Raw genomic sequence first — 10566 nt, 5'->3', positions numbered from 1 at the left:
GAGAAGGGTGTCCTCTGTGGCTGGTGGTCCTGAGCCTTGGGCTGGGTGCAGGAGGTCAGTTGGGGTGCACCAGAGGGTGACAGGTGGGATGTCACCCATGGCCTGGTGATATCCCAGGGGTTAAAGATTCATTTCAAGGGCTGAATCGGGTGTGATTCAGGCTGATCTGGCAGCATCTCCTGGTGCTTCGGTGGGATGCAGCCCTTTGGCAGCTCCAGCCCTGGGAACTCTCCGTTGGGGGAGCCCCTCTCTGTGCCAGCTGCCACCCTGCTTGATTTGCTGCCTTTTTGGGGCATGCTGGAGAATTCCAGGTGACCGCCCTGAGCTTCAAGGTGTGGAGGAGGCAGCAGTTGGTATTTGGGGCAGGTGTGGAGTATGTGGGCAGGTCCTTCTGTGGCAGTGGGAACCTGCATTCCCATGGAGCCATCATGGAAGACCAGCTCTCCCTCAGGATGATGTTTTGAATGTGGTGGTGCTCCATGGAGATGCTGTAAGGTTTGAGTTTGAATCTGGCCCCCACCATATCCTTGGCACTGCTGGTTTCATTCACGGCTCACCGGGACTGTTCCCACAGGAGGTGATTGTCCCCGAGGGCAAGTGGAGGAAGGTGTCACCTACCTCACTGTCACTGTCACTGCCAGATGCCAACTACCAGTGCATCCACCGGACCTCTGTCAGCAGCCTGAGCGCCAAGGAGAGCTCCTTCACCTCTGAGGAGCCGCTGGTTTCGGGTGAGAGGCATGGGTCTGTGCCCTGCTCCACATGGTACTGGGTGATAACATCCATAAAAGTGTGTTCATCCATCCTCTGCTCTCATGCAGGGGAGTTCTGCCTCGCAGATTAGGCTGGGAGTCAGCAATGAGAGTCCTGGGGATTGGCTTGGGTCACCTGGCTGCAGGGTCTGAGCCCATGAGGGAGGAATATTTGATGTTTCCCAGTTGCTGGAGGAGCAGGAGCATCAGCCAAGTGTGGCTGTGCCGCTGACTCTGGGTTTACTTTTCAGAAAGTGCAATAAACACCGAGGAGGAGCTGGAGGTGGAGCAGAACTGTGTGGCAGAACTGAGACCCTCCGACTACCAGCTCCTGAAGATCTTCATCGTGCTGTAAGTGTGCCGAGGGCGTGAGGAAGCTGGGGGGCACTGGGAATGTTGGTCTCAGTCTCAACTGAGCGTTTGGCTTGTTCGTCTGCTCCCAGCATCTGCCTCCTGGTCGTGTCCTCCTCGTACCTGGCGTTCCGCATCTTCCGTCTGGAGCAGCAGCTCTGCTCTCTGAACCGGGATTACCTCTCCCGCGGGCACAGGAGGTGAGGGACTCTCAAGGACATTTTAGGACACACACAGGTCGTGCCATGAGTGGAGGGTTTGAGGGAATGTGGGTGCAAAGAGGAATGGCTCCACTCTGTGATGTGCCTAAGGAAGGCTTTGTCCCTTCTCGTGGGCCTGCTGTTGGGCTGGCCAGTGACAGAACCCACAGTGCCATCTCCACACCGGAGGTGATCTCATCAACTGCTGGTTTGAGTGACTGGGAAGCTCTGCTGTCCCTGAGATTCTGGATCTTGGGAAGAGGTTTCCTCATTGGTTTGGGGCTGGTTCTCCACTTGTAGGAAGCACCAGGACATCTCGTTGGAGCTGGGCTGTGCCCAGGGGTTGAGGCCATGGGCATCAGCATGGGATGGACAGGAATGGGATCTCCTTGGGCTGAGGACATCAGAAGGCACCGGAATGGGATACGGAGCCTCTGCAGTCACTCATTCCATCTTACCCCACTCCCTGCTTGCAGGTGACCGTTCCCTGGTGCTGGCTGAGGATGGACACTGAGGTGGTGACACCCTGCCCATGGATCCCGGTGCCATGTCCTCCCAACGGTGGCTGTTACACGTGGTCCAGCTTTCCCTCGGCTGGTAAAATGGGACCAAGTATTTTCTCTCTTCCTTCTGGCACTTGCTCCTGGTGGGACTTTCCAGCCAGGTTCTGGCCACCAGTGCCAACTCCCCATCCCACTGGAAACTTGTTTTCTCCCTGGGACACTGCCGTGCTGTAGCACCGGACGATGGCTCGGGGCTGCCGAGCACTTGGACCTTCCCTTAGAACTTGCTGCTAAAATGGAGGCTGGTTTTTATTTCAGGCTTGGCTTTTTCTTGTTAAAAGATGACCTTGGGCTCACCAGGAACCCCCAAAAATGTGGATGAGTCGCCGCTGCTGCTCTGGGAGAACCCACCTGTTTGTCCCTGTCTCAGTATCCCTGGGAATGTGCCTGAAGGAATGGCCCCAAACACAGGGATCTGTGGGGATGGGGAGAAAGGGCCCACTGGCCCTGTGGGGCATCATCTATCCCACACCCAAGGATGGGGGTACAATCCAGGGCCCCCCAGCCCTTCTCTCCTGGAGCACCGGGCTCAGAGGGGGGGTGTGTGTTTGTGTGTGTCCCTTGCAAAGCACTTTAGGGTCCCCCAGACCAGGTGTCCTCGCTGGGGTCCACACCTGGCCCCGGTGGACTTGGTTAGTCCCACTCGCGCTGTTAAGACGTTGGAAAGGAGCCCGTGGCTGGCACTGGGGAACGTCCCGGAGCGCAGCGTCTGTGCCCTGGTTCGTGTTGACCTTGACACCGCATGGAGCTGAGTGCTGCAGGATTTGTCCCGCTGGATTTGTCCCACAGCCCACCTGGGAGTGCACCGGGGTGCCAGGTGATACCTGTGTGATTCCTTTGGGTTTTCTTTCCTGTTTTTTTGGGAGCTACAAGTGCTGACGGGGCCAAATCCCTGCGCCCTGGGGAAGAGCTCGCTGCTCGCTCCGGGCTTGGAACGGCTTTTAAATGACATGAAAATAAACGCAGGATTTTCTAGCACATTGCTGTTTCTCACCAGCATCCTCCACAGCAGTGCCAGGCTGTGAGCCCCGACACCAGGCACCCCAAAATCTGTGCTGTCCCAGTGCCCCTTCAGGACGTGGGTGACATGGGGACAGCCCATCCTCTAGTGGGGACAAGGGGACAGGGATGCTCCCGACGGGGGGGCCAAGGAGGTTATTGCACTAGATGGCAGCAGAGACTGCGGGATGTGACGCGCCGGTGACAGGGCCACCCTGGGGACAGCGGTGCCGGGGCAGGGAGCTGAGTTGCAGCCCCACCCTGCTGGGGTGGGCAGGGTGAGCCTTCCTCTTTCTTCTCCTCCTCCTCCCTGCACATCCACAACCCAGTTCCACTCCTTCCCCCGGCCTGGCCTGTGCAACAAAATGCATGAAAATGGCCCACCTTGAAAACCACAGTGGCACTGGCTAAATGGGGTCAGGGGTGGTGTCACCCATTTTGGGGGGGATTTAACACCCAGGGATGCCCGGGGGGGATGGTCTGGTTTCTTCAAAGCCCCGGTGTTACGGGGCTGTTGAAGCCTTTGATTCCGTGGGTGACCTGGAGGAAGGATGAAAGGCGCCGTGCCGTCCCTGCCAGGGACTCACCCAGCTCGTTTGCCCGGTGGAAATGGGTTTGGCGTTGTTTTTCCAACAGACAGGTCGGTGTTCAGTGGGTCCAACCTCAAAGTGGGGCTCTTGGCCGCAAAAAAGAGGTTTTGAGGACTGGGGGTGGGGAGCTTGGTCTGACGTGCCCAGCCTGGTATTTGCTGCGTGCTCCAACAGCAGGTGCATGGGGTCCCTGTGCTGAGCCCGAGCCAGGAATGTGGTCTCCTCTCGGAACTCTGGTTAAAGCCAGTGGTGGGAGAAGCCATGGGTGCAGTGATGTGGAGGAGGTTTGGAGGAGCACTGGGACGAGCCCCCAGTGTGCTTTGGGGGGGTCCCTGCTGCCAGGATGTGGTTCAAGGCTCTGGTTTTGTTTCCCAGTTGGTGTCTGCCCGCCCGTTCGGTGCATGTTGGCTCTCCCAGTAATGCCCTGCTTGAGCCTATTTGCTTTTCTTTATGCAAAGAAATGCCATGTAAAAGCCTCGGGTGCAGGGAACGTCCCTGGACGCTCACCTTGCTGGCCTGGAAACAGGGATGAGGAGCACAGGGTGGTGCTGGATGAGCACAGCCCCTGCCCTCAAATCCCCCTGCTGTTCCCCATGCCACACCCACCGTCCTGTCTTCCTCTCTCCGCAGCCCAAGCCAACCTCTAAAAATAGGATTGGGAGATTAAATCAGCCAAGAAGGCACTGTCAAGACGCATGAGTCAGAGCCATCATGCTGTGACACTGTGGGGCAGCAGGAGCCACAGCATGAGCAGGGACACCAAGGACAGGATGACGCCGGGAAGCGCACAGTTTGGTCTGAGTTTTATTCGGGATTTGGGAGTGGCAGTGACGTTGCTCTGGCAAAGCCCCTCGGAGTCCAAAGTGAATCAATCCCCTTCATCGAGCAGCTCGATCCCATTCCAGCTCCAGCTGAGTGGGTTTTCCAGGGAGGGCTGGTGCTGGAGGCTGCTCTCCTGTCCAGGCAGTGTTAGGAAGGAGGAGAACGACCCCAACCCTTTTCAGGCCCCAGTGCTGCCATGAGGGTGTTTTGGGGCAGCCTGGGCTGGTTTCTTGCCTTTCACTGGGAGCAAGGGAAGGTGAGGCCCTCCATCCCCTCAGTGGTGTGCTGCTGCACACACCAGTGGTGAAGAGCTCCAGGTTAAAAACAATCCTTCCCCAAGGGTTGTATTTAACCCGGATTTCCCTGCTCGGGTTGGGGTGTGGTTGCTCTGCTAGACACCACCTGAACAACCTGATCCTTGCTTCTCATCAGGTGAGAGATTATTCCTTATCCTGCAATGACATCTCAGTTTAATTTTTATTTTCCACACTGCTAAGCCTGTCTTTAAGGAGAGGATCCACTCTGGGATGCCAGCCGTCATCCAGCACGGGAGGGGAAGTCTTTCAGTTTTCTGAAGTGCATTAAGGACTTCAAGGAGCCTGCAGTTATCTTTGGCTTTTATACCTCAAACTCTGTCCTTTTGTTCTCCCTGGTGTGTTTTTTTTTCCTCTCCAGTAACAGAACTGGTTTTGTGTTAGAGCAGCGACCGCTGTGTGCAGTGACGCTAACGAGGGTTGGGGAGCGCTGACGAACCCTCCCCACACAGAGACGACCTAAAATCCTAATGAAAAACCCCAAACTTCAAAGAGTGAGTGTCGCTTTTCATCTCAATTAAGTTTCCTTTCCTAGGATTGGCTTTCTCAGCTTCCTATTAATCTTCCAGCAGTTCAGAGTTGGGTTTTAATTTGCAGTAAGAACAAGCAGGGGCAGGGGACCAAAAAAAGCCATTGCTGTGTGGCCTAGGAGCACCTGGCTGATGAAAACTGACTCTGTTTTTCTTAAATTAATTGTAGCATTTCCTTTGGAGTCTCATCTTTTTGCAGTGACACCTCAATGTCAGGTTTTCAGAAGTACAAAATCCTGGCTGCTAAATTCCAGATTGCTCCAATACCATTAGCAGGAGGCACAAACTAGAACTGTCCATGATAAAGCACTCGGGGGCTTGGGTTTAAAGGGCATTTGCTAAACCTGGCTTGGAAGGACAATGCCTGGAGCCAACTAAAGCCACCTAATGAGGGTGTGTTGCCTGCTGGGCACAGGTGGAGAAGTCTCTTTAGCAACCTGTTTTGCCACAGCCATTACTGTAAAAATGTACCATGGAGAGGGTTTCTTTGAAAGCAAAGTGACTCTTGTTATTAGAAGTTGAAAGGCCGGTGATTTCCAGAGGAGAATAAGGCTTTTCCTGGAGGGAATGGGGTGTTTGGGGGGTGTAGCCATGCTAGAGGGGTTACATTCTTTTTCTTTGGGACAATCCTGTGCATGGGCATCTCCCTCAGGCACTGGGGGTGCTGCCTCTTGGACTGGGAAGGCAGTTTTTGGGGGGCTGGAGGTGCATCCCCATCACTTCTGTGCCAGTTTTGTGATGAGAGCTTTCCACTCTGACCTCTTCTGCGTGATGTAGGAGGGGGTGAGGAGCTGCAGCAGAGGCTCCATCCGGCCCTGGAAGTACCCGTGGCACAGAGCCTCGGCGTTGCAGATCACGTACATCCCACAGTCGTAGCTGTTCTGCTGTGCCGGTGCCTTCTCCTCCACAAAGGTGGCTTTGCCTCCTCTTTTTCCCAGAAAGGCCTCCAGCTTCCCTGCCACTTGCTTGGCGTGGACAGAGTTGCATTTACTGTGGGAATCGTAATGGGCAAAGCACTTCTTGTCCCTGAAATAGACCAGTAAGCTCCAGTGGGTGCCCCCAGCGGCCTGGCTGGAGTTGTCATTGATAGGCAGGAACACCAGCTCCTTGCGGAGAAGGTCCAGCGGCTGGAGGAATATGGCTATTTCTTCCTGACTAAGGGCACACTTGATGAACTGAGCCACCTCGGGGCTGATGAAACAAACGCGGTGGCTGAACTCCTGGAACTGCTGGTTGGCGAAGTACTCGAAGGCGAAGCCGATGATGTGGTCGTTGAGCCAGTTCGGGGGCTCCAGCAGGGCCACGTCCGACTGCCTCAGCAGGCTGTCCATGTAGCTGAGAACCACGGGATCCATCCTGCGCCGCTCCAGGGACCCGCCAGAGCTGCAACGGAGAAAAGGAACACGGGTTAGGAATTGATCACGCCTGGGACATGATACAGCCCAACAAACACCTTGAGTTCCTTCTCAGCAGCAGTGAGCGAGAGCCCAGGATGCCCAGATGGATATTTGAAGGACCATGAGAGATGGAGAACATACGGTGTCGGGCTGAGCAGCAACCTACTGTAGCTCCAGTGAGATCAACCTTCCATCCTGAGGATCTGAACCTCACAGCAAAGGAGTTTCAGAGCAGTTCCTGCACAGAAACCAGGAGTGATCCAGGAGAAGTCAGGTGGTGTTTGGGTGTCTCAGTGTTTTACCTGTGCAGTGACAATCACTGGAGTTCTTCGCATCGTTGGTATTCCCTAAGTAAAATCCTTTTTGGGCTGTCTGACAGACATATGGTCCCTTTCTCTGAGCACAGAGTGCCCCAGCTCTGTGCCAGAGGCATGACCTGTTCCAGGAGAACCTGCTGGGCCGCCAGCACAGGAGGCACAGCCATGAGTAAGGAGTAACAAAGCAAGACGAGATCACAAAGAAACCAGTTCCCGACCGTGGGAATCTTTAGGACAACTCTCTACGTAGCCAGAGTAGGATTTAGGAGATTTTCCATAGGGAAATTTGATTTAAAGCCCCTATATCCACCCTGGTTTTCCTTTAGCTCTCACGCCCCGCAGCCCTTCCAGGCTCCTCAGTGCTGTGATGCATCCTCAGCCTCCAGCTCCTTTCCTGGCCAGGACAGGGCTGGAAATGCCACAGCTTGTGACAGGGGTGACATGGAGCTGGTTTGGCCTCACCATTCCCTCCTCTGTCCCAAAGGCAGCACAAAAACATCTTCAGATTCCTGAAAGCCTTGTGTGAAAGCTCAGAACGATAAGATCACTTTAATATGATTCACTATAAATAATTCACTATTTTTCCATCATGATAAGGAGGAAGGAAGCAAATGGAGTGTTCTTTTAGGAAGACGTAGATTCACGCTCCTTACTGTGACATGAATCATGAAGAATAACCCTTCCTGGCCTGGGATGCATAAATTAAGGGATTTATCTCTCAAAAATCTTGGCAAGGTCCCCTGGCACGTGACAGGCAAGGAACAGAATGGATGAGCCATGGCCCATGTGGAACACGTGGGAAGGAAGGGCCGAGGTGAGTGTTTGGGGCATGAAACAGCCAGCGAGCGTTTGTGTGTGGCTGGTGCATCCCGGAGATGCCGAGCAGCAGGAGTCACCGGAGGAAGGGAGCAGCCCCTGTTTATGCTGAGCCAAACACAATGGTATTTGGACACGCTTCCGACCTTAACGAGCTCCAACTCTTTCCAAGCTCGTGGTGCAAACCCTTGTAGTATAAAAATAAGAAATCCAAACTGAATCCCAGTAACTCCTCAGCCTGCCCGAATATAGCCTGGTTTAAAGATCTGGACGTCCTCCAAACATCTTGTTTGGGGGTTTAACATGGGCACTGCTGAAATACTTCTTGTATGTCCCCATAAAATGCCCCACATTTTCCTTTACATTGTGTTCTTTCTGCTTCATCTTCTCCTGGACATGGAGAAGTCCAGCCAATAGCTTTCCACTCCAGTCCAAATGGGATTAAAGGCAAGGGAAGCGTGTATCCCGTGCTCTGTTAATTTTCCACTCTGCAGAAACATCGCTGGGTTGTTTTTTTTTTTTTCCTGTCAGGACATTTGGCAGGTTCCTCCAGTCAGGAAGGAGAATGGTTCTAGCAAGTGCTCAATTGCCACTAGCTACTAGTTTTAATTTTATTGCCATCTGGTATTTGTGAAACTGCCTGTGAGTTCTGTGGGATGACTCACCACATGCAGCTCCAAGGAAAACCCGAAGAGCCAGGTCAGGTAAGCAGTGAGGACCAAAACAAAGTGGTGGGGCTGTGAAAAGCCACTGGTGAGGTGGCTTTGTTTGGGAGAACCTCCCATTAGAGCTAAAGATGGATCTGCAGAGGAGCCAGGACGTGGATCCGAGCCTCTGAGGAGCGTTGAAATCCCGACGTGGACTGGGAGCAGCTCTGCTCAGCCACAGCCAGGACTCTCTTCCTGCAGGCTCAGGCACACTCTGTTCAGTTTTCATAAAAATAGGAATAAATACTGGCAGAAGCCTGGAACATTTGCTGGAGGTTGCCAACAAGTGTCTTGCTGGTTCGTTTTGTTTGCATATTAATAGTTGGAATTTGTGCAAACTCCCTGGAATCCTCAGCTCCCCCAAGGGATTTCAGCTGCCCCATTTCCAGTGCTGAGATGAGGAAAGCGGGGAGAAAGGAAGGAGCATTTCAATACAAACACCATCCTTTCATTTACAGATTTGAAAACGGTGCTGTGTTGCATCAATAGGGCGAGAGGTCAAGTTTCCCCCACTGAAGTTATAATAATTTAACAAATTAGCTGCTGACATTAGTGCGAGTTCAATCCATAAACGGATGGGGCTCCTTTGTGTCCAGACACAAAGCAAAGCCTCTGTTTTCCACCACTTGACCAAAAAACATCCCAAACCTGTCATTTTCACACCATTACATACAACAACTCTATGCAGGTAATTGTTGAAGGCACTTGAGAGCCAAGGAATGAGACTCCTCAGTACCTGGGTGTAAAAAGGCAGTGACAGAGCAAAGGAAGCGTGAACTAAGGATAGATCAAATTCCTGAAGTCTATTTTAATAAATTAAAGGTGCTAAGAACCTCCAGAGTGAATAGTTTAAGGTGACACATCACTAGAGTCCTGTTCCTAATTTAAAGAGCACGGAGGTAAATAGGAAAATGGTCACCTGGAAGGCAAAAAATCCAGATTTTTACCAGGGAATAGGAGGAGGGACAGAGAAGGTTTTGTCTTTTAAAGATGAAGAGTAAAAGACCCTATGGTTTAACCCCCAGACTATTCACTTTTCCTGGAAATATGGGATTTAGATACCATGTCTGGATAGTTGTTAATGGAGCAAGAGCAGACAAGGAACATTAATTTCTATTTACCAGCAGGAGCCGGGCTGGGTGACGCCTGAATCTCTGGACTTCTGTGTTTCCTGACAGAGCCAGAGGAGAAACTCGAGGAAAATTAAACAACTCAACCAGAACGGAAGCGCAGTTGTCTCCTTTTTTGTTAAATATAAATAATCTCTCTGTAGCTGTAGGTTATAATTCCTGTATGATACAAGAACATCCCACTTATGCAGGTTCAACAGGCCATGAGTGCTGAAATCAGAGGAAAATATTCCAATCTCTGTAACTCACTATGTCCAGACTTCTCCGTTCTGGACAAATTCCCCAAACCAGAGACTCTGCAACCAAACTCAGAACCTTTCTTGGTGTCACAGCATCTCCCAGGGCATGAAACCAAGAGCCACAGGAACAACACCCAATGGTTTTTGCTCCCCAGGATGGAGCAAAACCTGGAGTTTAACAGGAAAAAACCCCTCAGCGACCAGAACGCCTGAGGATAAGCGATGGCACCGGGAATGTCCCAGAGGTACCGGTGGGGTCGGTACCGACGGGATCGCAGCTCAGATCCTTAACCCGAACGCCGATGGACTCACCTCTCACCTCCCGCAGAGAGGGTCTAATCCAGGGAGCAGCAGCAAGCACGGGGAGGGAATGTAACCTGCCCGAAAGACCTGGAGGTCACAGGAATTTGGTCAGGAGTGGGAATTCGGTCAGAGGAAGCGATTCGGGGTGTCCCACGCCCCACGGGAGGAGGAGCGACGTGCTGACCCCGAGGCTGACCCCGAGCGTGTCCCGGCGCTCCGGTGCCGGGGTCAGAGCCCGCCAGCAGCCCCGGGAAGGGCTCGCTCGTCCCAGCGCTGCTTCTGCGGGAATAAACGGGAATTACGGGGCCAGAGGGGGTGCACCCGGGCCGGGCGCAGGGCCGGGGCCTGGCTGGGGTGGGAGCAGGGACCACCCACAGCACCGTAACACACCTCCACTCCTCCTTTACCCGTTTTCCCCTTTTTTCCCCTTAAAACGCGGGCTGAAGCTTCCGGGCCTGGGGCCGACCAGCACCGACCCCCGACGGCTGCGGCCCTGCGCGACCCCCGGGCATGGCGCCCAGCGGCGGGGCCTCACC

General features: G+C 53.5%; 2 protein-coding genes across 9 annotated transcripts in view; one reads left to right on the top strand and one right to left on the bottom strand.

The window, feature by feature from the left end:
* Nucleotides 1–2844, top strand: part of GRAMD2 (GRAM domain containing 2) — a 10604-nt gene extending 7760 nt beyond the window's left edge. For 2 of the 3 annotated variants that reach the window (XM_017731120.1, XM_017731121.1), the window contains 4 exons: nucleotides 575–731; nucleotides 1004–1103; nucleotides 1196–1303; nucleotides 1780–2844. In XM_017731120.1, the coding sequence (XP_017586609.1) occupies nucleotides 575–731; nucleotides 1004–1103; nucleotides 1196–1303; nucleotides 1780–1783 (369 nt within the window). In that variant the 3' untranslated portion in view covers nucleotides 1784–2844. Of the gene's footprint in view, nucleotides 1–574; nucleotides 732–1003; nucleotides 1104–1195; nucleotides 1308–1779 lie in introns of those variants that run through there. The other variant, XM_008631303.2, reaches the window with a different exon arrangement.
* A 1891-nt stretch (nucleotides 2845–4735) lies between these two features.
* The window catches only part of SENP8 (SUMO/sentrin peptidase family member, NEDD8 specific), a 16805-nt gene continuing 10974 nt past the window's right edge, over nucleotides 4736–10566 (bottom strand). For 3 of the 6 annotated variants that reach the window (XM_017731123.1, XM_017731124.1, XM_017731125.1), the window contains exons 2-3: nucleotides 10040–10117; nucleotides 4736–6504 (exon numbers count right to left, since the gene is read on the bottom strand). In XM_017731123.1, coding sequence (XP_017586612.1) covers nucleotides 5838–6476 — 639 coding nt within the window. In that variant the 5' untranslated portion in view covers nucleotides 6477–6504; nucleotides 10040–10117 and the 3' untranslated portion in view covers nucleotides 4736–5837. Of the gene's footprint in view, nucleotides 6505–10039; nucleotides 10118–10420; nucleotides 10561–10566 lie in introns of those variants that run through there. The other 3 variants (XM_017731122.1, XM_017731127.1, XM_017731128.1) reach the window with 3 other exon arrangements.

Source organism: Corvus brachyrhynchos, unplaced genomic scaffold (genome assembly GCF_000691975.1).
Source record: "Corvus brachyrhynchos isolate BGI_N302 unplaced genomic scaffold, ASM69197v1 scaffold164, whole genome shotgun sequence".
Lineage (NCBI taxonomy): Eukaryota > Metazoa > Chordata > Aves > Passeriformes > Corvidae > Corvus > Corvus brachyrhynchos.
Note: the sequence above shows the minus strand (reverse complement) of the source record. Positions and strands in the feature narration are given on the sequence as shown.